The sequence below is a fragment of the Neovison vison genome, chromosome 1, assembly GCF_020171115.1.
Source record: "Neovison vison isolate M4711 chromosome 1, ASM_NN_V1, whole genome shotgun sequence".
In the NCBI taxonomy this organism is placed as follows: Eukaryota; Metazoa; Chordata; class Mammalia; order Carnivora; family Mustelidae; genus Neogale; species Neogale vison.
The window spans coordinates 255,269,182-255,293,861 of NC_058091.1; the positions used below are offsets into that span (position 1 = coordinate 255,269,182).

A 24,680-nucleotide genomic window follows, 5' to 3' on the forward strand; every position below is an offset into this window, starting at 1 on the left:
AGTTTCCGAGGATGAGGACGTGGACATTTTTGGCAAGTCATGATTCTGCCTACCACGGAGTACGAGCTCTTTCTCTAAAGAAGGAGGGCCTGAGGGTCTGGGTGAGAGGCTTCTCGGGCAGTTACATTCCAGCCAGCTGGACCCTGTCACGAGCAAATGCAAGATCAGTGTCTCGGCTAAGTCATGAGAACGGCGGCCTCAGACATCAGACAGCCCTGAGTGCACCTAGCAGCTCCTGCCTAAGCCGTGTACTTGGACAAGGCTGCTCACTTCTTGGAGTCTAGGTTTCCTCATCTATGCTATGGGGATGAGGATGTGAAGATGAGATAAAATAGTGCAAGTGAAGGAGTTAGCGCATACCTTAGTGCAGATAGCCACGTTCTTTACTCTGGTCACTCGGGATGACCTTTCTGTCCCCTGTCCCAGACTCAGGAGTGGATTTCTTTTTAGGCTGCCCTGAGCAGTTAGCAGGCAGCTAAAATGGGGAGTTGGGTTCCACGGTAAAATGGTGTCTCTTTCGCCCTACCCCGAGCATGACTCATGCAGGGGCTGAACGTTACTATATTCTGACCCCCAGACTTCCCACCCAGCGCAACTAACCTCAGTCTGCACTCTCATTTCCCCAGGTTGGTGGTTTGTCAGCACTGCCGAAGAGCAAGGCTGGGTCCCCGCAACCTGCCTGGAGGGGCAGGACGGTGTGCAGGATGAGTTTTCCCTACAGCCCGAAGAAGGTAGGAAGGAGCTGGAACCTTGCCCTTGCCAGAGACACGTGTGCTGGTCATCCAGCACACCCACCTGGGGACCTCCTTACCCCGCCCCTCCCTGCCCTTCAGCCTCTGCCCCCAAGTCTCAATGGCTCACTGGCCTAAAACTAGGTCATGGGCTTGGGGCTGACAGCAAGCCTGTGCTTTCTTAGGGGTTTTGGGAGCCAACCCAGGTGAGCCTGGCTGGAGCTGGGACCCTAACACCTCCATGGGACCCCAGGAGGGCCCCAGCTTGATCACTGTCAGCACCTCACCATTCCTCCCTTGAGCTATTCTGATGGCCAAGATGCTGGGGCTCCTTACAGCTCATTTGTGAGACATCTGAAGCTTTCTAGAAACATCTGTGCTTTCTCAGTGACCGGACTAGGCATCAGGATTAGGGCTGACCTTTTCCACTTACTTCCGTTACCAGGAGAACTTACCCCCAGGTGTCCCAAAGGGTGGTTCCTGCAATGCCAGAAATACCATCATCCGACTGACTCTGATTTCCCCAGGAGGAGCTTTCCTGAAACCAGGGGACTAGTTCATCTTAGCTAATAAGCAGAAGGCTTTGAGAGCTAGACAGACCTAAACGTGGATCAGCTGCACCATTACAGGGAGAGTGGGCCAGCAGCTTCACCTCTCCCTGCCTTAGCCCCCTCCTCTGAAAGTGGGGATGGTGATGTCTTTATCATGGAATTTTTTTTCTTAATTAAATGATTCCACATGCAAAATGTTCAGCAACAAATAACCAGGAACAGTTAATAGCTATGCCTTACCCAGAGCTGAACATTTGGGGCTTTTAGCTGACTGTTTTGGGGAAAGCACAAAACTACTGTCTGTGTTTATCAGAGAAGAGGGTGAGAAGAAGGGGGATATTTCTGTGCCCAAAACTTAACAAATGTGTAAATGGTTTTTCATTTAGTTTTATTATGGCCAGCACCCCTCAGAGTAAAATGTCTGTGGGTTTGCTCTGTTTTGGGGGGACCCTCCAAGGCACTAGGGGCTGGGCCAACTAAAAGAATAAACTCAGATTCAGGAGTTGTGATATACTACATGGAAACTAGTTCCCTTAGACAGTTAATGATGATCATTACAGGCATCTCTCTGTAAGGGATTGATTATTAACCCTATTTTACAGATGAGGAGATAGGCTCAGAAAGGTAGACACACCTGCCTGGGGTCACATAGCTAGAAGGTGGAAGAAATACATTTTCCTGAGTCTGTACATTTTTCTTCCCGCTGACACAAGGGCTTCTCTTAGTGCCTCTTTATAAATCACGCTAGGAATAGGATTAAGTCCACTGGTGGCCTCTACACCCAAGTCCAAGGTTAATAATCAAGAACTTGGTCCTTTTAAGACACCAGGGGCTTGGCATAGACTCAGAAATAATTACTCCGAAATGGAAACTTGCACTCGGTGTACCCTTTGCCTCCAAACACTGGAAGTGCTTTGTCCTCACTTCTGCCTTCTGCCCTTTACCTCCACATGCTGCCTGTCCAGTCTCATGGAGGTACTGGTCTTTGCCCCGGCCTGTGGGTCGCCGCCGGACTCTGGGGGACTTGTATGCTACCAGCTGGCGTCAAGGTGCCTACCTTGGGGCTTTCTTGCCTGGTCGGTTTGGAGCCGGTTCCTTGCATCTGCATGTTCCTTCCTGCTTGGGGACTGCCCATGCCTGTTGCATGTGAGAAACAGTGATCTTGCCTGTACTGTGTATGTGTGTTGGCATGTTGGCCTGGGCAGTATTTCTCAGCCTGAGGCTCTAAAGTCTCCCAGGTGAAAAAATCATGCCTGGGGCCTAATGCTGAGCCGGTGACCTGTTTCTTTTGTCAGACACATTACAAGGGAAAGAAAGCAATGTCAGACTATCTTAAGCAAAAAGGGAAGTACACCAGCTTGTCACTGAAAAGGCTGGGGAAGGACTAGCTTCAGGCGTGGCTGGATCCAGAGGCTTGAAAACATTGTCGGCACCTGGTACTCACTCTCCCCACCTCTGCTCTGCTCTCTGCTTTGCTGACACTGTTTTCTCATGACAGCAGTTGTGGGCCCCTCTCAGGGATTCAGGGATACCCACCCAAGGAAGTGCTTCTCCCTCAACACAAGTCCTAGGACTGGGGCTGACTGACCCGCTTGGGTCACGTGCTCTCCTGGAACCCACCACCACAGTGGCCAGGGAAAGAGCAGATGGATGAGAAGACAACAGCGTCAGCAGGCACCTGCCAGCAGTCTGTGTGGTCCCCCATCTTAAGCTTTGTTAGGGATCACTGAGTGTTTCATGGAGCCTGGGGAGAGCCTCCTGGTGCCAAAGACTTTCCCTGTGTAATTCAGATGAAGGATGGGGCCCCACGGGCGTCCAGGGCCCATAGGACTGCCTGCATTTAGTCTTGGATCCAGGCAGTACCCCTTCCTACCCAACCAAATAGAACTTCCGTGCATCTGCGGGCTTGAATGACCCCCCCGGCACCCCTCACAGTGCCCACCCCACACACACACAGCCACCATGAGTGAGGGAAACAGCTGACTGCCATACATAGGATCTGTGTAACTTGAGTCAGCTCGGCCCCCACAGAGCAGGTCAGTGGGCTAGATCAATCAATAAATAAACTCCCTGTGTGTCTACCGCCTCCCTCGACACCAGTTGGACAGGCCATAGACAGCCCATGGTGTTTTCCCAAAGCGGGAGAGTCGGCCCCAACACACTGGCCGTCAGCGCCAGCCCACAGCTGGCTCAGTCACTCCCTAGGGGCCGGAATGTAACCAAAACAGGAAAGCCCTTCTCTCTCCTCACCAGGGTCCCCTGGGACACTCATTCATTCTCCACCGCTGACAGCATGGAGCATGGAAGCTCTTCTCTTGTTCTCTGGAGGGCCCTACCACAGTGTGACAATAAGCAGTCTCCTAGCAGAGCCTGAGCAGTGGTCCCGTGGCTTTGAGGGGAAAGAGTCGGGAACCGCAAAGAGGGAGGTGGAAGGGACCCCAGTTACATTAATGAAAGTCGAAGCAGGCAGTGATTGTACCATATGTGTGTGTGTGTGTGTACATATATATATAAAATCATGATGACGTACACTTAGAACTAAGACAGTGTTAAATGCCAATTGTATCTCAACCAAAAAAAAGCCAAAACATTAAAAATAAAATTGAAGCTTCAGGCATGGTTGGATCCAGGAGCTTGAAAACAATTAATGTAAAACGAAGATCAGTTACCATCTAGGTAACGAAAATTGCTTTAAAAATTAAAAAATAAAGATGGGGCACCTGGGTGGCTCAGTTTGTTAAGCATCTGCCTTAATCTCTGGTCATGATCTTGGAGTCCTGGGATTGAGCCCCATGTCAGGCTCCCTGCTCAGCAGGGAGTCTGCTTCTTCCTCCCCCTGTTCATTCTCTCTCACTCTCAAATAAATAAAGTCTTTTAAAAATTTTTAAAAGAGAGAGGGAGGTAGGGAGGAAAGAAGGAAGTAAGAAAATTGCCAGCTATTGCTTCCTTGATAGTGATTTAAGCCTGAGACCATCTGCTGCCAAAAATTCAGCTCATCCCTGACTCCCTGACCCCTCTATCAGCAAAACTATAGAGGAGCCACAGATGAGTTGACCCTCTCTGGCTTGGGCAAGGTGGCTCTCACCAGACCCTTCATTTACTAAACATTAACTGATTTACTGAACTTACACAGTATTCCTGGGACCATGCCCAGTGCTAGAGGCAGGGGAGTGAACAAGACAGACACAAATCCCTGCCTTCATGGCGTTTATATTCTAGCAAGGAACACAGACACAAAACAATAAATGAGAAATTATATGCTGTGTTAGAAGGGAATTCCTGGTTGGGGGCGGGGAGTAAACCTAGGTAAGGGGATGAGGTTGCCATGGGTCTGAATACTGCATAAAGCAGGGTCAAGGAAGGTGACTTTGAAACACAGCTTTGAGGAAGGTGAGGATGAATGTGTGACACTGAGGGATTTCAGAAGGACTGGGACCTGACCTTTGTCCTGCTTCCCATTCTGTTTGGACTGGGCAGTCCAGATCCAAATGAGGGCCTAGAAGGTCCCCAGAAATTTCTGGAGGAAATCCAGCTCCGATGGGCAAGGCATCTCATGGATCACAGCCTTGGGATCATCAGCATCCCAGGACTCTCACTGTCCTTGACTTAAACCCCCATCCCTTTGTTCCCACAGAGGAGAAGTACACTGTTATCTACCCATACACAGCTCGTGACCAGGATGAAATGAATCTAGAGAGAGGGGCCGTGGTGGAAGTCATTCAGAAAAACCTGGAAGGCTGGTGGAAGATCAGGTACCTGCTGCAGCTGGGTGGGTTTCAGGTCACATGGTCGGTCTCTGGGTGCCCAGAGGTCTGTGATTGCTGATGATTGGGGTAAGGTTTTCGCCTGAGCCACAAAAAGATGCTTCTTGGTGTCCTTTGACCTCCCTCCCTATCCAGATCCTTCTCTAAAAATCTATAATAAGCAAGATCTCCAAACACACAGATGGCCATAACCTGGTTAACCAAGACTGGTTTCCACCTCCACGTAATTCTCATAAAGAGAAGCTGTGCTGCCCAGTGTGAGTGATTTCCCTCCCCAGCCTCACTCTGAGACCAGTGCAGTGTGAAACACCACAGGGACCATAATTCATCCTTGGGCTGATCACATGCCCTCCCCTCAAGAGACCAGCTTTCTAGCTCTCTGTCACAGCACTTTTGCCTGCTGTGATGAATTAGCACCCCACAAGTTTGTAGGGTGGCGAACTCATTCTGGCCTGCATGGTGCTTTCCCAATTTTGGTAATGAAAGTCCTGGGCACCCCTCCTTGGTCACCCTAAGTAGGCAGGCTGAGGCCACAAGAAATGAACACAAGGAAAGAAGCCTGAGCTCCCTGAGACCTGGTATCTGGTCAGCAACGTGAGGCAGGGCATTAGGACTGCTCGTCGGGGGCCGAGCCTGTGGCACTTTGTCCGTTCACTCAACACACACACACCAAGAATGTGTTTGACCCAAGCCATATTCTGGGAGTTGGGGAGTCAACGATGAGAAAGACACTGATTCACAGCGGAGGCACAGAAGTCAGGCTCAGTTCCAGGATGGGGATGTGTGGGGACCCAGACACCAGAAGAGGGGCTTCTCAGCCCAGGGGTCAGGAAGGCTTCCTGAGAGAGGGGACTGGGGAACTGAGGCTTGAAGCAGGAGTGGGGACAGTGACGCCTAACATAAGTATAGATGGTATAAGATATTTAACTAATTATCCCAGAATTCTGTGCCTCTAGAGTTCAGGTGTGGCTTCACCAGTCCCTCATGAGGTTGCTGTAGGGCGTTACCAAGGCGTGCCATCATCTGAAGGTTCCACTGTAGCTAGAAAGGGACAGAGCCGGGATTTAAACTAGTACCTTTCTCCCCCAGAGCCCTTCCCCCTCCATGTGTTAGCTCTGCTTACAGCTTCATGAGCGCAGATGGTCAGCTGTCTTGTACCGAGGGCTTGAATGGGACGTAGCACGACAGTTTCCAGCAAGGACAAGATTTATTCCCTCTCAGAGGGTATTTTAAGACTGAAAGACACCAAGTTCTGCAGATTTCTCTCATAGAAATTGGCGTCCAGTTATCAAGGACCCTTTTATTATCAAAACACAGTGTCGTTTAGTTCTTAAAGTGATTCCTGACAAGAGATTTGTCCTCTCTAGTCATTTAGGTCTTCTTAACTGTCCCCAAAGGTGTGGGCACCTGTTTTGTGGGCCCGACCACTAGTTAACACCAAGGGAATGATAGCCTTGAGTTGCGTGTTTGCCAGTTTCTATAGTGTAACTGCTCCCATTGGGTGACTTCAGGGCACCCATGCAGCATCAGTAACTGGGGGTTTGGAGAGATGGACACAGTTGGTGATCGCAAGTTCTTGTCATGGGCAAGAACCCCTCTGGTCATGCTGTTACACTGAGCTCTGTCGTGCAGAGAATTAAGTGAGCATCTCACTCACTGAATCCCTTTTGGAATTCAGTGAGCCCTGTGTCAGGGTCTCAGTCACTGTGCAGTTCAGGGACCGCCAGCTGATTCTGAGCAGACCCTGGCACCTGCCCCTGACAGGCTTCACTCCCCTGTGAAGGGAACACATTTAACCTCCATGTTAACCAGTGTGACCGGAGTCCGCCCTGCCCTTGCCAGCCTTTGTGTTGGAAGCTGGGGCTGCTGGGAAGAGGCAGTGACATGCAGAGGTTAGGAGCACAGACCAGGTCTGCATCCATTTCTGCTGCACCCCAGGCTTGGATGGAGGAAATTCGTTCCAGCTATAAAGTGGTTAGAACAGACTGGCACGTGGGAGGTGCCCACGTGCCAGTTATATGGTCGTCATCGTCATCACTGCAGTGACGATAACTGGACAGTGAGCATAGTGGGTGTTCATGGCTGCTGGCCTTTGCCAGGCCCATGGGGACTTTGTCCACTCGTCCTTTCATTTCTTCCTTCAGTTCACTGGCCCCGAAGCTCTCTCCATACAGTGATCCATCCAGTGCCATCTCTGCCCAAAGTGTGTGTGTGTGTGGTCACTAGGGACACAGAACGGCCCTAGCGAAGTGTGGTCATGTGTCGTAGCTGCTGGGTGGGGGGTGTTGTGTTTGGGAGACAGTGGGGCACCGTGGAAGGAGGGCTTCATTCTCTGTGAGGCTCAGGAAAGGCTTGAGAAAGGAAATGACATTAATTAAGTAGAAGAGTAGGAGGAGAGAGGGAAGGTGCTTTCCAAACACAGGGTTTCCAAGAGCAGAGGCTGCGGGAACGAAAGATGTTATTGTATTGGGGAGACTACAAGCCTTTTGGGGTGGGAAGGACATGAGGTTGCTATGAGGGATGAAGCTAAGGAGGCCAGCAGAGGCCGGGTTGGAAAGGCCTTGAATGCCAAGCTGAGGGCAGCAAGGGGTGCGCCAGCCTCTGACCCATCATTCCTGCCATCTGGGACCTGGAGCACAGCTTCTTCCCATGGGCCTGGTGGAGCAGCCTGTCCAGCATGCTTCCTCCTCTCAGGTACCAGGGCAAAGAGGGCTGGGCCCCAGCCTCCTACCTGAAGAAGAACAGTGGGGAGCCCTTACCCCCAAAGCTGGGCCCTGGTTCATCCGCCCACACCGGCGTTCTGGACCTGGATGGCGTTTCCCGGCAGCAGAGTTCAATGGGCCGGGACAGGGAGCTGCTCAACAACCAACGGGACGGCCGGCTTGAAGGCCGCCCAGTGCCTGATGGCGACATCAAACAGAGTGAGTGACTGCCGCCCCCGCCCCACCCCCGCCAAGCTCCGGGGAGCTGCGTGGCTACTGTGTGCCAGGCTCCATGCTCTTCACATGGTGTCCCTCATCCTCACAACAGCCCTGCTGCCCCACACCCTGTAGACAGGAAAACATGCACAGACATCTTAGGTAGAAATTCTAGACCATGGTTTTCCACCATCTCGTGGTGATCGCAGGAGCTACTGTTCCTCAAGCCCTACTGTGTGCCAGGAATCTTAAAATTAGTCTCCTTAGCCCCCAGAGACGTAAGGGCCACCCAGCTAGTCAACAGTGGGGCCGAGACTTGAACCCAGGCCCACCTGACTCCAGCACGTATGCCCTCTCTGCATGGCCACACTTTGGAGCCAGAAGTTGTTGACCTTGTGTTGAGTTCAGTCTAACTGCAGTTCTTCACCCATCTTCCTTTCTAGCACTTCCCATGTTGACATTTCTCTTTAATGTTCCCGACACACATAAGAGGTGGGCTCCTTATTTTTGTCTGTGACCGGCACAGGACCCTAGCCTCAGGCACGTGGCCCTGGCCTGGTCACAGGGGCCAGGAGGAATCTGACTACTGGGAAAGTCCCCTGACCTCCCCCTGGTTGGGCTTCTCCAGCTATTTCTGGTGGCTCAGCAAACTTCTAGAAGTCAGTGAATTCTTGAAACTCAAGAATTTCTCAATCCTTTGCTCAGCTGATTTCTCAGAAGAAAAACATTGACATGCCATGGGAGTGGAGGGGTTGGTTTTGGCCAGCCCCTTCTCTCTGTGGTTCTGTCTTGGGCAAGAACCCAGGAGGATTCCCATTAACACTAGAACAAAGGAGAATCTGAAACCCAAGTCTTGGTGAGGATATAGGTTCAGATACTCAGACAAAGACACTCCCTGCCCCCTGCCACAAACACATACCCTCCCCCAATAACAGAGGCTCAAATAATTTAGATGTTAGTGTCTTTCTTATGAAGTGGTGGTCCTGCTTTATGTGCAGAGCCAGCAGCTCCGTGAGGCAGCAGTCCTGTCACATGGTGTCTGTCTTGTGTTGCCCTCATCTTTCTGGTCCAAGATGGCACCCCACTCATCCAGCCAATGAAGAAGGCAGGGAGAAGTAGAGGACTTGACCCAGAAGCTACACGCTTTGCTCTCTGCCATGTCCCACTGGCCAGAACTGAGTCATCACCTAGCAATACCCAGCTGCAAGGGAATCTGAGAAAGGCTGTCTTTCTGTAGGCAGCGGAGTGTCCATCTAGAACTGTTGCTATTGAATTCGAACAGAAGACAGAGGAGATAGGCATTTAAGAGATTAGTAGTCCTCTCCACATCCCAACTGCGAAACTAGCCGTCTGTGTGGACCCATGCTGAGCCAGCTCATGGGGTGACCCATGCTCTGCCTTGAGCCGGGATCCTGGACCACTGCATTTATCCTCTTGACCCAGAGACCCACAGTGAGGACAGCCCAACTCCAGAGCCCTTGATGTCATCAGTTCAGATTTGTTTAATTTTTTGGTATCACACGCTCTCTGGGTGCCGAGCGCCTCCGCCACAGACCTTGGGAGGCCGGCATCATCCCCCTTCTACAAATGGGGCTTGTGGGTCACAGTCAGATGACTGGTGGGAAGTCAACCCCCATGTTACACTGAAGCCTACGCTTTTCTGCCTCCCTGGAAAGCGGGTCCTGAGCTGAGTCTGAGCCGCCCCTTCCTGGTCAGGCTGGTCCTTCCCACGAGAAGGGTCTCAGTGGCTCAGTAATACTGCCCGGAGCGTGATGCCTGGTCCTCTCTGCAAGACAGAACGGATCTCTCCTGGTGTCCCCCTCAGGAGTCACAGCTGTAGCATTCTGCATGTGTGTGCAATAAAATCTTATCTCTTTGTAGGATCACCTAAGATGAGGCAGAGACCACCTCCGCGCCGGGATATGACCATAGTAAGTGGACTGTTGCTGCCAGGAAGCCAGCCCCCAACCTGAAACGGGACCCTCACACCCACCTTGCCCTTTCCAGAGATGCTCTCTTTCCCCTCCACATGGCTGCCTCATGAAGCAGGCCAGAGACGTGCTGGTCCCCACAACAGGGGAAAGGCTAGGGTCCCAGGGGAGGGGGAGAGGGACACAAGTTACCTGTGGCTTTGGGATAGTTAAGTCTCAGGATGTGCTCTCTGCTTCCTGAGCCCACTTTGCTTTATCTTTGATCAGTCTTCTCAAAGAGGGTGACTTGAAACCAAAGCTGGGGTGAGGCACAAATATTGTGAGTAGTACCATGCTGGTCATTTACTGCCAAACTCCGTTTGTAATTCTTCGGGTACCTTTCTAACCATTGAAAAATGAGGCTTTGACCATTTATTGGGCACCCGCTGGGCACCCTGCAATGTGCTGGGTGCTTCATGATCTTGACTTACTGAACGCTTACAGGGACCCACCAAGTAGCTCTCCATTTTACAGGAGATGAAAATGAGGCTCCGGAAGGGAAGGGATTTGCCCAAATGTGCACAGCACACATAAGCAGTATTTCCAGCTCAGATGGGTCTGACCTGCAAAGCTGTGTTCTTTCCATAGCCCTCGCTTGGCCTACCCCAGATTATCATGACTATAGGTAAATGTCCCATGTTTCTCCTCACTCTGAAGCTGACGGGCCAGTGACCCATCCAGGAGATAAGGATCTGAGCAATCCTCTGTGTTTTGTCCCTTAGAATCCAAATGGGTCCAGCAGTACCCCTCAAGGGTGTTCATGTGCCCCAATCCCTTAGCACCTTCCCCCTTCAGCCAATGGTAACAGATTTACCTTGGACTTAGCACTGTGTTTAACTGTGCCAGCCTCGTGGTCTCAACCTGCCCAAGCCTCCCATTCCACCCCAAGTGGAGGAAGAGTATTACACCATTGCCGAATTCCAGACGACCATCCCTGATGGCATCAGCTTCCAGGCAGGTCTGAAGGTTGAGGTGAGTGGACCTCGTGTCCCTTTGCCTACTTGTGATTCTCGAGCCGTGGTACCATCCCTTGCTTCTCTCATTTCTCTCCTCTGACCTCTTCTTTCTTCCTCTTCTCTCCTTTTCTCGCCTCTCCCCTCCCTTCTTTCTTTTCTCTTCCTTTTTCTTTCTTGCTTCCTTCCTCTCTTTCCTTCCTTCCTTCCTTGTTTCCTTCTTTCCCTCCCTCCCTCCTTTCTGCTCGTCTCTGCTCTTCTTTTTCTTTCCTTTCCCTTTATTTATTTATTTCTTTCTCTTTCTTCCTCTTTCTTTCCTTCCCTCCCTCCCTCCCTCCCTTCTTTATGACAGCTTTACTGAGGTATAATTCACACCCATACAATTCACTGATTTATACAAGCCAGTGGTTTCAGGTACATTTACAGAGTTGTGCAACCATCACCACATTCGGTGTTAGAACATGTTTGTCGCCCAAAAAAAAAAAACCCTGTACACATTTACTGTCACTCCCTGTTTCCCCTCAGTCCCTCCCAATCCCCCTGCCCCAAGCCCTAGGCAACCGCTAATCTGCTTTCCGTCTCTATAGTACTGTGCCTGTTTGGGACATTTCATATAAGTGGAATCCTACACTATGGGATCTTTTGTGACGGCCTCGTATTCTGTTTTTATCACCACCTACTGCCCTTCGTGCTTCTTTCTCTCCTTTTCTTTTTCTTTTCCCACTCCTTTGCGTGTCTGCTCTGTTCCTGCACAAAGGCCGACATAAATCCTTCCTGCCCTTCCAGTTCTTTTCTTTCCTCACAGAGTTAGAGCTTGAGGCTGTCTCCCGTGTTTCCTGGAGAGCCTGTAAGGAACGGTGAACTCAGCACTTCACACACAGCCTCTCTCTTAATCTTTTACTCATGCGAGGCAGGACCATTGACAATCCCCATTTTTCGGATGAGGAAGATTTGGCTCAGGAAGAAAGGTGCTGTCCGAAATCACCCAGCTAAAACATGGCAGAGCCAAGATGTGAACCCATGTCTGTCTCCAGATTTGGAACCAGGAATGTTCACATTCCTATTGTTACTTATCTGCTGGATATTTGGGAGCTCCAGGAGGGTAGAGATCATTTCTGGTTTTCTCTCTTGTATCTTTACAGCTAGCACAGTGTTTGGAAAGAATATTGTTGAACTGATGAAAATCTGTCTCCCCACTAGCCTCCTGCTTAACATTCAGAAGGCCAGGGAGTGTCCTCTTCATTCTTAACTGTGGCCCTAGCATTGGGGCCGGTCCACAGTGCGTTCAGCAAACCGTTGCTGTAGGAATAAATGTTGGGATGACTGAAGGAAATAAGGAGTAAATGGGTGACTGTTGTGTCAGTGTGTGAGTGTGGTGTGCCCTGAGGGTCTTAAATCACTCTCTACCACATCTGCAAAGCACTGACATCTCCTGCCTTTCTCTGTCTTTACCCTCATGCCCCAGAGGACCAGCGCAGTCAGCCCAGCAGAAGGTAGCTTTCTAAAGACGGGTCCTGGGCCTCACCACCACTGATTCCGCCCAGGCCTTTCCAGAAGCTTGTCCTCAAGCCAACTGTCTTTCAACCCATTGAAGGAGGGCTGTCTGTGGGGATGTTTAAAGAGCCTGAGCTAAAAATCTCTCAAACTAATTTCTATAAAATGCAAATCCCAGTCTATGTAGACAGACTGAGGGTAGAGCAGAAATACCCACAAAGTTCTAAAAGGCCTCTTATCTGTTTCTCTTGTCCTTTTATTTTCCTTCCATTCTGACCTTCCCAACTTCAAATCTACAGAGAAAACTCACAAGGCATCTTGCTTATGCTATAAGATCATTCTATACCCAGGTCCCCCATTTTGCTGTTGTAAAACTCATACATCCAATTCTCACATGAAGCATGTGCCTTCTCCTTAACGTCTTTTCATCTCGAAGAGCTTCCTCCAAAGCCTGTTCCCATTGCTTTTCTGCAGTCCCTGCTGGTCAAGCTGGCTTTTCCCCAGCTCTCTTAATCTCCCTGCCAGGAATGACCTTGCTGTAACCCAGCTCCTAGCACTCCACCTGCCTTCTCATAGGAGGCAGTCAAGGTCAGTTTTTGAACTGAACTTGGCATCTCAAAATCCAACTCATTCTTCAAATCCCTGCTTCCTCTACAAAGCCTCCCCTTTGACATTGGTTTCCCTTCCCTGCCCTGTCTGGCTTCTGTGTGGGGCCATATGTCTCAGTCTTTACCTGAGGGCAGTCCTTGACTTCTGTATATGCTTTCTTTTTTTTTTTTTTTTATAAGATTTTATTTATTTGAGAGAGAGTGAGGGAGAAAGCACAAATAGAGGGGAAGGGCAGAGGGAGAGGGAGAAGCAGGCCCCCCACTGAGCAGGAAGCCTGATGTGGGGCTTAATCCCAGAACCGTGGGATCATGACCCAAGCCAAAGGCAGATGCTTAACCGACTGAGCCACCCAGGTGCCCCCGTACATGATTTCTTGACATCATGAGAAGTGAGTGTGGTTTTCCCCTCCTTCTTCAGTGACTTTGTGGGTTTTGTCTTCCAAAGTGAAAGTTCTCTTCCCTCAGTGCTTGGAACAGCCTCTATTCTCCCCTCACATCTAGTGCCACTGCTGAAAAGCTGCTACCTACCTAATCCTTGTTCTCTTGCTAGGTACCTGTCCTTTCTCCGATTCTCTCAAGAGTTCCTCATTATCTTTAATATGCTGGAATTTCACTGAAGTGTGTCTCGGTGTGACTTTTTTTTTTTACCCTGCTTGGATGTGGTGAGCCTTTACGATCCTGGCCTCAGGAGATCTTCCCAGATAATTCCCCACTTTTACCCTGTAAACACTGCATCCCTTCACTCTCTCTATTCTTTCCTCCCGGGCCGGTTATTATTACACAGCTATGCGACCTTCTGGCCCTGTGCTCCACATCTCTTAACTTTCCTTTCACATTTTCCATCTTTGTGCCTTTGTGCTGCATTCCTGGAGCATTCCGCTTCACCTTCTAGCTCATTTAACATTCAGTCTGTTGCCGATTTTAACTCTGCAATTGTAATTTCCACTTCTGAGAGTTACCGATTCCTCTTCCGGTTTCCTGTTCTTGTTTCAGCATAAGCTGTTCTTTTAGGAACGCAATGCCCTTCTGAACCTTCTGTACTAAGTACATTGAATTTAAGCTCCTATTCTTAGGGTCCATTATCTCCTTCCTCAGCTGTATGTCCTTTGCCACGGTGCTGGTGTTCCTTTCGGTTCTTCTCATGGTGTTAGTACTTGGCCTTGGGCTGTGCAAGGCGAGGCAGCAGTCAGACAGCCCAGCCAGGGCATGTATGTACTGTAGGTGCTGGACACCTGCCATGGGTCTCAGGACCAGGTGGGGGGACATCCAAGCCAGCCACTGAACGGGGTTGGGTGTCCCTGATGCATAATCCCACGTTCACTGCATGTCCTTGGGAGCAAATCACCTTCTTGATTCTGCCTGTCCCATAAGAATGGGATAAGGGGCATAGAACACCCACAACTGGCTGCTTCTGCTGCCGTATGTCAGTTAATTCCCTGTCACTTGGTCCTGCATCTCCCTATCCCCGGGTTCCACCACCTTAGATTCTGGGGGACCTCAGCCTTCCTCTACCTTCTGTAGCAGGCACCCCTGCAACAGTCGTGGACCACAGCCTCCCTCTGCTGCTTCTGTCCCTCTGTGAGTCCTCACAGTTCCTGGTCCACTAACTCCCCCCCCCACCTCCCCATTCTGAGCTTGGCTTTGTACTCATTTATTTCCCTGGATGTGTTGCATAAAGGGGAAGGCGCTGTTCACTCCATCTCTCTCACTGAAAGCAGAAATCCAGCTTGCTTAGTATGAGGGTTTGGGGTTTTTTTCCACCCCCTCAGAGCACTGAAAAACATGATAAAACCACCCTGTCCTTTAAGACAATGAGTTTCCAGCATTTTGTACAAACACACACCATTGTTCCATGCATGCTGGCAATCTGAACATTTGCCGATAGGCATCACCACTCCCTGGCTCAGAATGTTCTGAAATCAGCCAAAGGCAGCCCAGGATGTCATGGACAATGCCCTGAAGCTGTGGACTGAGTCTGCATGCCACAGGGAGTTCAGGGGGTCCCTGGGGCTTTCTGAGCCTCCCTCCTGGCCCCCTCCCCGCTTCAATGAGAACCAGTCCCTTTTTTATTTCTAGCTCTGTCCTGTCTCTCTTCGCTAGAGCTGATCCAATTAAAAAGCTTACATACCCAACATTCTTTTAACCAAAACTTGAAACTTCTCTGCTGATTGTTCCATGACATCAGCCTATGGCTCTGCCAGTGGCAGCTCAAGGGACCCAAATGGGAGGTAGTTACCACTACAGTTTTTGGCTTTACCAAGTATTCTTTTCTCATGAGCTATTCTGTACTTGCTAATATATTCCTCTTTCCCATTTTTGATTCCTGGTTCATTTCAATCTCATCTTGGCCTTCGGAGTTCATTAATGGATCTGCCGTGATCTAGCAGTGGAGCTGCTGAAAAGCTTAGGTCCTCCTTGCCTGGTCTTTGTATGTTTCAGACATATGTTGATGATAATGATGATAATTCTGTGCCTGGGACCATACATGCTTGATAACTGGTCTTCATAGAAGCCCCAAGACTTCTATGATATATTTAGCCCATTTTACAGATGTACCTGAGACAAAGAGAAGTTAGGTCCATTGCCCAGGGTTCTACAGCTGGTAAGCGGTAGAGCTAGAATTTGAACCCAGGTCTCTGGTTTTAAAGCCCAGCTCTTTTCTTTCCCCTCCATTCTTGTGATTTGGCATTTGCTCTTATTCATAACAGTTCTTGGCTTCTCTCTAGTAAACGAAAACTCCCAGAAATTGTGATCAAGAACACAAATGTTTCGAGCTTCTGCCATAGTATTTGCATAGGGTGTAAGCTCAGCAAATCCCCTTTCATATATTTCACTGTGATTATTGTCCTATTTTCGTTTTCTCACATACACAGCGTTGTTGAATTTGTGGCTGTGCTGACAGTAACTTGTATGCCCAGAATCACTTTGTTACCGGAGCTACCGAGTGTTGGTGAGACACTGGTTACGTCATGTAAGGGGCTGGCCTTTATCAGCACCCCTTCTGGGAAACCAGTGAGACACATTAAGTATACACCTATCACACGCAACCTGCCTTGTCCATGATCTGCCCTGTGATATAATAATAGGGAACATTTACCTTGCAGCATTTATCAAGAGCTATTGTCTGCATTAGCTTATGTGGTCATCGTGAAAATCCCGCAACTGTGTGTTACTGTTCTCGCAGCCTCCCCATCCCGGGCTGTGGAATCTCAGCCTCTGCTGTTAACTTTCCTCATGACCCTCTGCCAGTTCCTCGGTTGTCCTGAGACTCAGTTCTGCATCTGTAAAATGGAACGATAATCCCCATCTCATAAGGTGGCAGCAAGCATTCATCAAGATCTCCTACGCAGAGGGCCTGCCAGGGAATCCCAGCGTATTAGTCTGCTCCAGCTGCCATCACAAAATATCACAGGCTGGGTGGTTTAAACAACAGATTTATTTCCTCACAGTTTCAGAGGCTGGAAGTCCAAGATCAGAGTGGCAGCAGGTTCAGTTTCTCAAGAAACCTCTCTCCTTGGCTTAAAGGCAGCTGCCTTCTTGCTGTGTTTATATGTGGTCGTCTCTTATTCTGTGTGTTCTCTGGTTCCTGATCTCTTACAAGCACATCAGTCGTGTTAGCTAAGGGCCCACCTGTATGATCTCATTTTGGTTTAATTACCTCTCGAAAGGTTCTGTCTCCACATCTTGTCACATTCTAAGATAGGTGTTAGGGCTTCAACACAGGAATTTGAAGAGGACACAGTTCAGCCCATAACACGCAGCAGACACACCTTTCAGTTAACCCAGCCAGACAGTACGGCACAACGAGGAGACAGGATACATGAGACCTTAAATTCTGTGGGTGATTCTGCCTACTGTTCATTCAATGGGCATATCCCAGAGGGAGAAGGAGAGAAGATGAAAATTTCTTTTGCCTTCATCAGCAGGGGTTCCTGTCTATCTAAACATGAGCTGAGTGTGATTCCCATGTTCAAGGGTATGCATTTTGGGGCTCCTGTGTGGCTCAGTTGGTTAAGGGTCTGCTTTTGGCTCAGGTCATGATCCCAGGGTCCTGGAATCGAACCCCACATTGGGCTCACTGCTTAGCTGGGCGTCTGCTTCTCCCTCTCCCTGCTCCTGCTATCTCTTGCTATCTCTCTCTCTCTCAAATAAGTAAATTTTTTTTTAAAGTATGCATTTTTCATTCCGCATGGCCTCTGAACACCAGCCAAATGCGTCGTCTGGTGCTCAACCAAAAGAGCCACGATCAAGGCTAGCTTTGGCTAAGTGGATTTTGCCTTGTACTTCTTTAGAAACACAGCAGACACTGCTGCTGGCCTGCCCTGCATCCCGACCCACCCAAGCTGACCTGCAGCTACAGGTCCCTGCATCCAGCAGCCTCCCATCTCTTCCACCTGCCCAGAAAGGCTGGGGGGTTAATGACCTGGGGTGGAGGGGCAGGGACTAGGAATCAGGAGGTAAATGGCCCAATGTCTCAGTTGGGATGAGTCTGCTTGGTCCTAAAGGGTCCCTCGTTGATTAAGTCCCCATGGCTCAGAAAAATAAGCTTAGAATTCGCTCTCTCTTTTCCCATTTCCTTACTTGGGCTTCTTGAAATCACCTCTCAAATTAATTACCTGTACCCAAGTCTGTGTCTCCAGGATTGCTTTGGGGGATATCCCAAATTAGACAAGAACCTACCCCCACGTAAGCTGTTTCCAATACACAGGAAGGTCTTCAGAGATGGTCTACTCCAGCCATTGTCTGGGAATCTGCTGAGTGAAAAATCCCCACTTCTAGATTCTAGGAGGATTCTAGATTCTTGGTTCTCCCCGAGTATTCTGGTCCGCTGGCCCTGAGGCTTTGGCTACTAAGTGTTCTTTTTCCTCCCCTCCAGGTGATTGAGAAGAACTTGAGTGGCTGGTGGTACATTCAGATTGAAGATAAGGAAGGATGGGCCCCGGCAACCTTCATTGACAAGTATAAGAAGACCAGCAATGCCTCAAGACCCAACTTTCTGGCTCCCTTGCCCAACGAGCTAACCCAGCTCCATCCAGCAGATGCAGCAGCCTTGGAGAACAACACGGGCAGTGAGGCCATCGGTCCCTCCCGGCCCTTGCCCGATGCACCGCATGCTGCTGTGGACTCTGGGATGCCATGGTCCAAAGACTGGAAGGGCGGCAAGGAGGCCCTGAGGAAGGCGTCTTCCGACATGTCCTCATGCGCCGGCTATGAAGAAATCTCAAGCCCCGACCTGGAGGAGAAGCCCAGCCTCCCTCCCCGGAAAGAATCCATCATCAAGTCAGAAGGGGAGCTGCAGGAGAGGGAGCGGCAGAGGATGGAGCAACTCAGGGGCTCCTCGCCCAAACCTCCAGGCATGATTTTGCCAATGATTCCAGCCAAACACACGCCCCCGGTCCGGGACAGCAGGAGACCAGAGCCCAAACCTGACAAAAGCAAGTTGTTCCAGCTGAAAAATGAGATGGGGCTAGAGTGTGGCCACAAGGTCTTGGCCAAGGAGGTGAAGAAGCCCAACCTTCGACCCATCTCCAAGTCCAAAGCTGACCCACCGGAGGAGAAGCCGGAAGTTATTCCCCAGAATCCCTTCTTGAAGTCCAAACCTCAGGTTAGGCCCAAGCCAGCTCCTTCCCCGAGGACAGAGCCACCTCAGGGTGAAGACCAATTGGATATCTGCAACCTGAGGAGCAAGCTGAGGCCCGCCAAGTCCCAAGAGAAGCCCTCACTGGATGGAGAGAGCAGCCCCCAGGCTGCCAGTGGCCAAGAAGTGGCCTTCAGCCGGAGTTTCCTCCCAGGTGATGGGCCTGGCCATGCCCAGGACCGGATGGGCAGACAGGATGGGCTCAGCCCAAAGGAGATGTCCTGCAGAGCCCCTCCAAGGCCAGCCAAGACCACAGATCCGGTGCCAAAGAGTGCACCCACCCCTGTCCAAGAGGCTCCCCCGCAGAGACCTGTGGTCCTGCCCCGGAGACCACCACCCCCTAAGAAAACCTCTTCAGCCTCCAGGCCCCTCCCAGAGGTCAGAGGGCCACAGCGGGAAGCCAGTGAAGGCAAGGCAGCTCCTGCCCCAGGCCGGGCCCTGCTGGTCCCTCCTAAAGCCAAACCTTTTCTTTCTAACTCCTCAGGCAGCCAAGATGACATGCGAGGCAGAGGTGGTCTGGGACCACGGATGGTGGGCAAGATCGGAGAAAACAGAGAGAAACTAGCTGCAACCCCTTTTCCCAACGCTGATGGCCCAAAGGACTCTTTATATGTTGCGGTGGCCAACTTTGAAGGAGACGGAGATACCAGCAGCTTCCAGGAGGGGACAGTGTTCGAGGTCCGGGAAAAGAACAGCAGTGGCTGGTGGTTCTGCCAAGTCCTGAGCGGGGCCCCTTCCTGGGAAGGATGGATTCCTTCCAACTATCTCAAAAAGAAGCCATAGCCACTTCCTTCCCTGCCTGGCAGTCCTGTGCATCTCTGCTGGCTTTACCCACGTATTTAATTTATCACCCTTCATGCAGCTTCAAAGGAAGGAAGACTCTGGAGCACTGTGGTTTCTTCCTCCCTTGGGTGGAGAGCAGTCCGCCTCACTGCAGCATGGCCTGGAGGCTCCGAGGCCACACCCCCTGCTTCCTCTCCAAGTCAGCATCCCTGCCTTAAGGCCAGTGGCATTGCCACCCTCTGTAGGCCACCCAGCAGCAGGACCGTGACTCTCCAAGGCCTCCAAGACCAGAACCCATTGTCTGGAAGCTGCAGAAACAGTCTCATTGCTGGTTCCCCACCCAGGCTGTGATGGCTGGCTCCAACGTCTCCATGTCTCTAAAAGTCCAGGGACTTTATTTACTCCATTTCCAAAATGGTGGGTACCAGAAGGAATTCCTGCCCAGGGAGTTGGCTCCATTGCCAGTCCCAGAGAGATGTTTTCCTCTGGACCCTGAGAGGCTCTGGACCTGTGAGCCTCTCAGGTTCGCCAGATGCAGCTCTGCCCCAGGAGTGGGCCTGAAGGTCCACTGAGACATTCCGCCTCTTATTTTCTGGGACCCTGACAGATCCCAAAGGGGTGCTTCCAGCCCCAGCATGCTTCACCGTCCTGCACAGGGCTTTTTGAATAGAAATGTCCACCCCACCTTGGGCCATTTCACATTTGTCTCCATAGAGCAAGAATCTCAAAGTTGCTTTGAAAGGAGCGGTTCACAATCCACGCCCCTTGGGACCACCCCTTCACTAGGTAGCTAGTAGGGGCCAGACTCTGTCCTTGGTACTTGACATTACATCCTCACATCAATCCTCTCTTGGGATATTGCACCTGTGATGGACAGAGAACCTCGGACTCTGTGCCCAAGGGTACACTAGTTAGGAGGAAGAGGAAAGAGGACTTGAAGCTGGCCTGACTTCCATGCCCGTGCCCTTCCCCCAGTAGCAGGCTAACCAGGCAGGGAAAGGGAAGACGCTAAGTGCCAAGAGCAGGTGGCCAAATGGCTTGCTTGTGGTGTAGGTGAGGGGGCATTAGTCTCTGCTCCCACACCCACCACCCCTCCGACCCACTGCAGCTCACACCGAAGCCTGCCCCGCACCCTCCACAGCTTCTCCTCCATGGTGGGTGGTGGGGAGAGGGGGAGTTTGCCCAGAGCTCTGGCGGTTGCCACAAGACCTTGTTTCCTGCTGCTGTGCAGGTGCCCCCTCTGGAGGATAAAACTTGTGAAGCTGAGGTGATCTCCCATGCCAGCCTCCAGGGGCCCTGATGGCTCAAAGACTTGCTGCTTCCTGCTCTCTGGCATTCATAGAGTACTCTTCTCTGTTTCCTTTTTGTGCATGCTCTCTCCCTGTCTGTCCTCTTGCTTCCATTTGGACAGACACGGTTCACTGAGGCACATAGAGGCACAACGACATTGCAGAATTAGAATCAGGACCCAGGGTTTCTGGCTCCCAGCCCAAAGATCTTGCCCATGGACCAGGCTGCCTGGTGGGAGAGAGGGCAGAACCCTTCTTCATCCCACCCTGCCCTGCAGAAGAGGACCCAGCTCGGAGATCTCCGATTCAATGTCCATCTGCTATGATGCTTTGGGGACCGCAGGGCCAGCTTTCCCATGGACACCCACTGTCCGCCTGCAGTGCCAAAGATTTCAGTGCACACAGCCCTCTTCTGCTCTTCCTACCCCCCACGGCCACACGGACTCTGGAGGCTTCTACAGGAGAAAGAGCGTTCTCTGATTCACGGGAGCATCTTTATTCCTTCCTTCAGCTGCCCCTGGGGGGGCAGGGCCCTGAGGTGCCTCTAGCAGTGCCCACTTGCCCCTTGGCCCTGTGCCCAGAACCGTGGGGGAAGATGGCATTTGGGGGAAGAAGGGAGGCTGGGAGAGGGCCACCCACGTCTTCGAGGTCCCCGCATTTGGAAGGAAGCCCATAGCATGTTTTCCAAAGTTTTTTGACCCACTTTGGCTTAAACAGCTTTTATGAAACTGTTACGCAGAATTTGACTTCTGCGTCAAATTCAAAAGACAGAACTCAGCCTTTATTTTCCCCCCCAATTCACTCTCTGCTTTCTGTGACCTTTTCAAGTATTTTGTGAGCACCTACCACGTGCTCGGCGCCGGGCAGACCGGGACCCGTGTGGCTCCCTGCCTGGCTCTGCGAGCTGAGGTTTTTGTTTGCTGCTTCCACACAAAGGGTTTGTCTTTGGCCTCATTCCCTCCTCCTGAAGGTCAGCTGCGTGGGAATAGACTAGTTCCACCTTTCTGTGGGCAGAAGTGTTCCTGCAAATGAAAGAACTTGCCTTTTTATTATTGTTATTGTTACTGTTATTGTTACCCTGACGTGAACTGAAGGTACTGAAGCCACATTCCTCTCTGTTCACCGTTCTTTGCTCAGGACACATCCATGGCCTGAGGACTCCTCTTTTGGGCTCTGTGTGCCACATGGTGGGCACTTGCACGAGCGACCAGAAGGGGGGACGGGTGTCTGGTGGCCAGTGGCTCTCCCTGGCTGTCCTGGCCTGATAATTTAGCATCACAGCACCCAGCCCTGTGGCCGCCATCTTGTCAGCAACCTGATGGAGGCGATACAAAACTCCCCTGAGGTTATGCCCACAGAGAATGTCCCAGGCCACAGTTATAACTCCCATGCCAAGCTCCAGGCAGGTCCCTGGTGTTTCAACTCCCTCCTCTAACTTAACCCTGATGACAACCCTCTGAGCTGCCTAGGATCAGCCCTGAGCTGTGGGGAGAAAGTTGAGGTTCACAGGGTGAAGTCATGTGCCCAGTCTCATCCAAATCATGACTCTGCCAAGACTTGAACCCAGGGGTGCCTTCTCTCCAGTGCCTGTGTTTTTTCTTCTGCCAATGGCAGCAAAATGTGCATGGCATTTCCAGGGAAGCAGGTGACCCCCCTGCCATGACTGAGCTTTCTCCTCCCTTCACCCCACGATCCCAGGGCAGTAGGTCACAGGCCAAATGCCAGTCCAAAAGGCGAGCATGTGAAAACCACAGCTTATAGTGCCAAGAAATCTTTGGAAAATCTGAGTTTTAGGATCCACCACTGGGCAAAATAGACCTTCGCAAAATGTTTCACTCAAAATCTCTGCCCTTTGGTGAGTTTACATCATTGTCCCAGGCTGAGATGGAGGAGCTGGGCTCTGACTTGAACCACTTTTAATGCCCTACCTCACTGAGGAATTGCTAGAGCCCTTAGCTAGTTTCCAGTGATCACTTTAAGCTTCACCACAGGGCCTCCCCTTGTCACCAATTTCTTAGGCAAAGTTCTTGGCCTTAAAACGTGTCTGAGCCCACTGGGGATCTCAGTACCAGGTGGAGTGTAGGAAAACCGACTTGCCACGTGAAAGGGCAGGGGCCAAATCTCCCCAAGTTTTGGAAGGTCCTGAGGCTGAGGCATGGACTGTGTCAAGAACAAAGCACTGAGTGGGATAAAGAAGTTGCTCCAGCCCTCAACATCATCTGGTAATTCGACATCATCAAGAACAGGAACATTTTTGGCATGGCTCCCATCCTTTTATTGTGCTCAAGTCTGTCAGGGTTGGGTCAGGCTGCTCCCTGGGAGGTCTCGCCCTTCTCTTTGGACTGGCAGTGGCTACATAACAGCCTGAACCACGCATGGCAGTCTTGTCACTCGCCCTTTGTTGTCCAGGCCCGTCTGTCGGAGTTTTTGCTGCAAACCAGCCATACCGTACGATAGACCAAAGATGACCTAGTGTCAAACTCTGGCCCAGAGGAGTGGGAACTTGGCTTGCATGGACACCTGAGGGTTTAGGATGCCCTCCGTCAGCCTGGAGGAATTGCTCCTAACTTGGCTGAGGTTCTGACAGATGGACCACAGCCTGTGACAGACCCAGAATTAAAACCCAGAGGCTCCACAGTCTTCACCTGCTTGGGGACCACCTGCTGAGGACCCTTCCCACAGACTCAAACATGCAGCTCCTTAGGGTAATGTCTGGTTTCTGGTGCTACCGTCATCATGTGTCGGCATTCCCTCTTTCCTTCCTATCTCTGTCGTCTACTCCAAAGTAGGCTTCTCAGCGCCAATCAGGACAAATGACTCAACTTCTGTTGTCCTCAAGGAGGCCAAACCCAGTGCCACAGCCAGTAGCCTTCACTTTCAGGCCTTCTGTCAACATACAGACAGAGGTACCCCCGCCCACCACCACCACCAGGCTAGTTACAGCAATAAGCAATTCTGACACAACTAGGTGTCCATAGATTTTTTTTCCCCGTGTGTGCCTGTCTATGCCTCTGTGCCCCTGTAACTGTTAATAGTGCCCCTTTCACTTGTACAGGGGAGATGATAAACTATGGTCACCTTAGCTATCCCTACGTTTCCTGCTTCCAAGCACCACCAAGTCACTAGGCCATTTCGTGTGTCCCTCCAGGAATAACAGTGGGGCTCTGACAGGCCTACCTCCTCATGCCTGCTCATAGAGTGACGCTGGAGATCCTCCGAATATCACGGCCCTCCTCATACCCTCTCGGCAAACTGGCAAATTCTGGTGGTGATTTTTGTTTCCTGTTAACACACAAAAATACATGAGGATATAGAATGTGAGGGGGGAGGGGGTGGCAAACAATTAGCTGTAGCATGTATAGACTATATACTGTTAGACTTTTTCTTTTCTTTTCTTTTTTTTTTAAATAAAAATGCTTGACTGGTTTCAAGCTTCATTGTGAAGAGGCCATGTCCATGGATTTCATTTGGCTAAAGAAGAGGCGCATAGCTTTGTGCCCTGGTGTTTTGGGCTTGAGTTTGGGCATCAAAGAACAGAAGCCAGGGTGAGTAGAGGTGACTTCTCTGGGTCCTAGTGCATCTTGATTCTTTGAATTGCGGTGTCCAGAAGCTACGGGAAAGCGTCCTTAGATCACGGGGTGTCTCCCACATAGTCTCAGCTCTGTGCCGGAAGAAGGAAAACTTCACACATTTAAGGTGTCTTGAACCTCTCCTCGGTGTTACCTACTGCTGGGCTAGAGCATGTGGTTGGGGGGAGGGGGGCAACCATGGCTGGGCTGCCGGGACTGCTCAAGCCATCTGCTCCGGGGAGCTAGAGGGCATTGCCTGATGTGTTATTACCTTTCCAAGGGCAGAGGCAAGGCCACACCAACCCCCAATGTGGAGCCTCCTTGGCCTCAGGTGAATCATTAAACAAAATGACAGTGCCACCCACCTGCCTAGGGAGAGAAGAATAGAACCAGCAGAGGCTCTGGACAGAAG

The 24,680-nt window shown here is 50.9% G+C and overlaps 1 protein-coding gene across 1 annotated transcript in view; it reads left to right on the top strand.

Annotated features, from left to right (window-relative positions):
- SH3PXD2B (SH3 and PX domains 2B) overlaps positions 1-24,143 on the top strand; it is a 101,211-nt gene extending 77,068 nt beyond the window's left edge. Inside the window, exons 8-13 of the mRNA XM_044229480.1 lie at positions 627-731; positions 4,917-5,034; positions 7,741-7,967; positions 9,846-9,895; positions 10,781-10,906; positions 17,866-24,143. Of these exons, the coding sequence (XP_044085415.1) occupies positions 627-731; positions 4,917-5,034; positions 7,741-7,967; positions 9,846-9,895; positions 10,781-10,906; positions 17,866-19,410 (2,171 nt within the window). The 3' untranslated portion in view covers positions 19,411-24,143. The remainder of the gene's footprint in view (positions 1-626; positions 732-4,916; positions 5,035-7,740; positions 7,968-9,845; positions 9,896-10,780; positions 10,907-17,865) is intronic.
- The last annotated feature ends 537 nt before the right edge of the window (positions 24,144-24,680 follow it).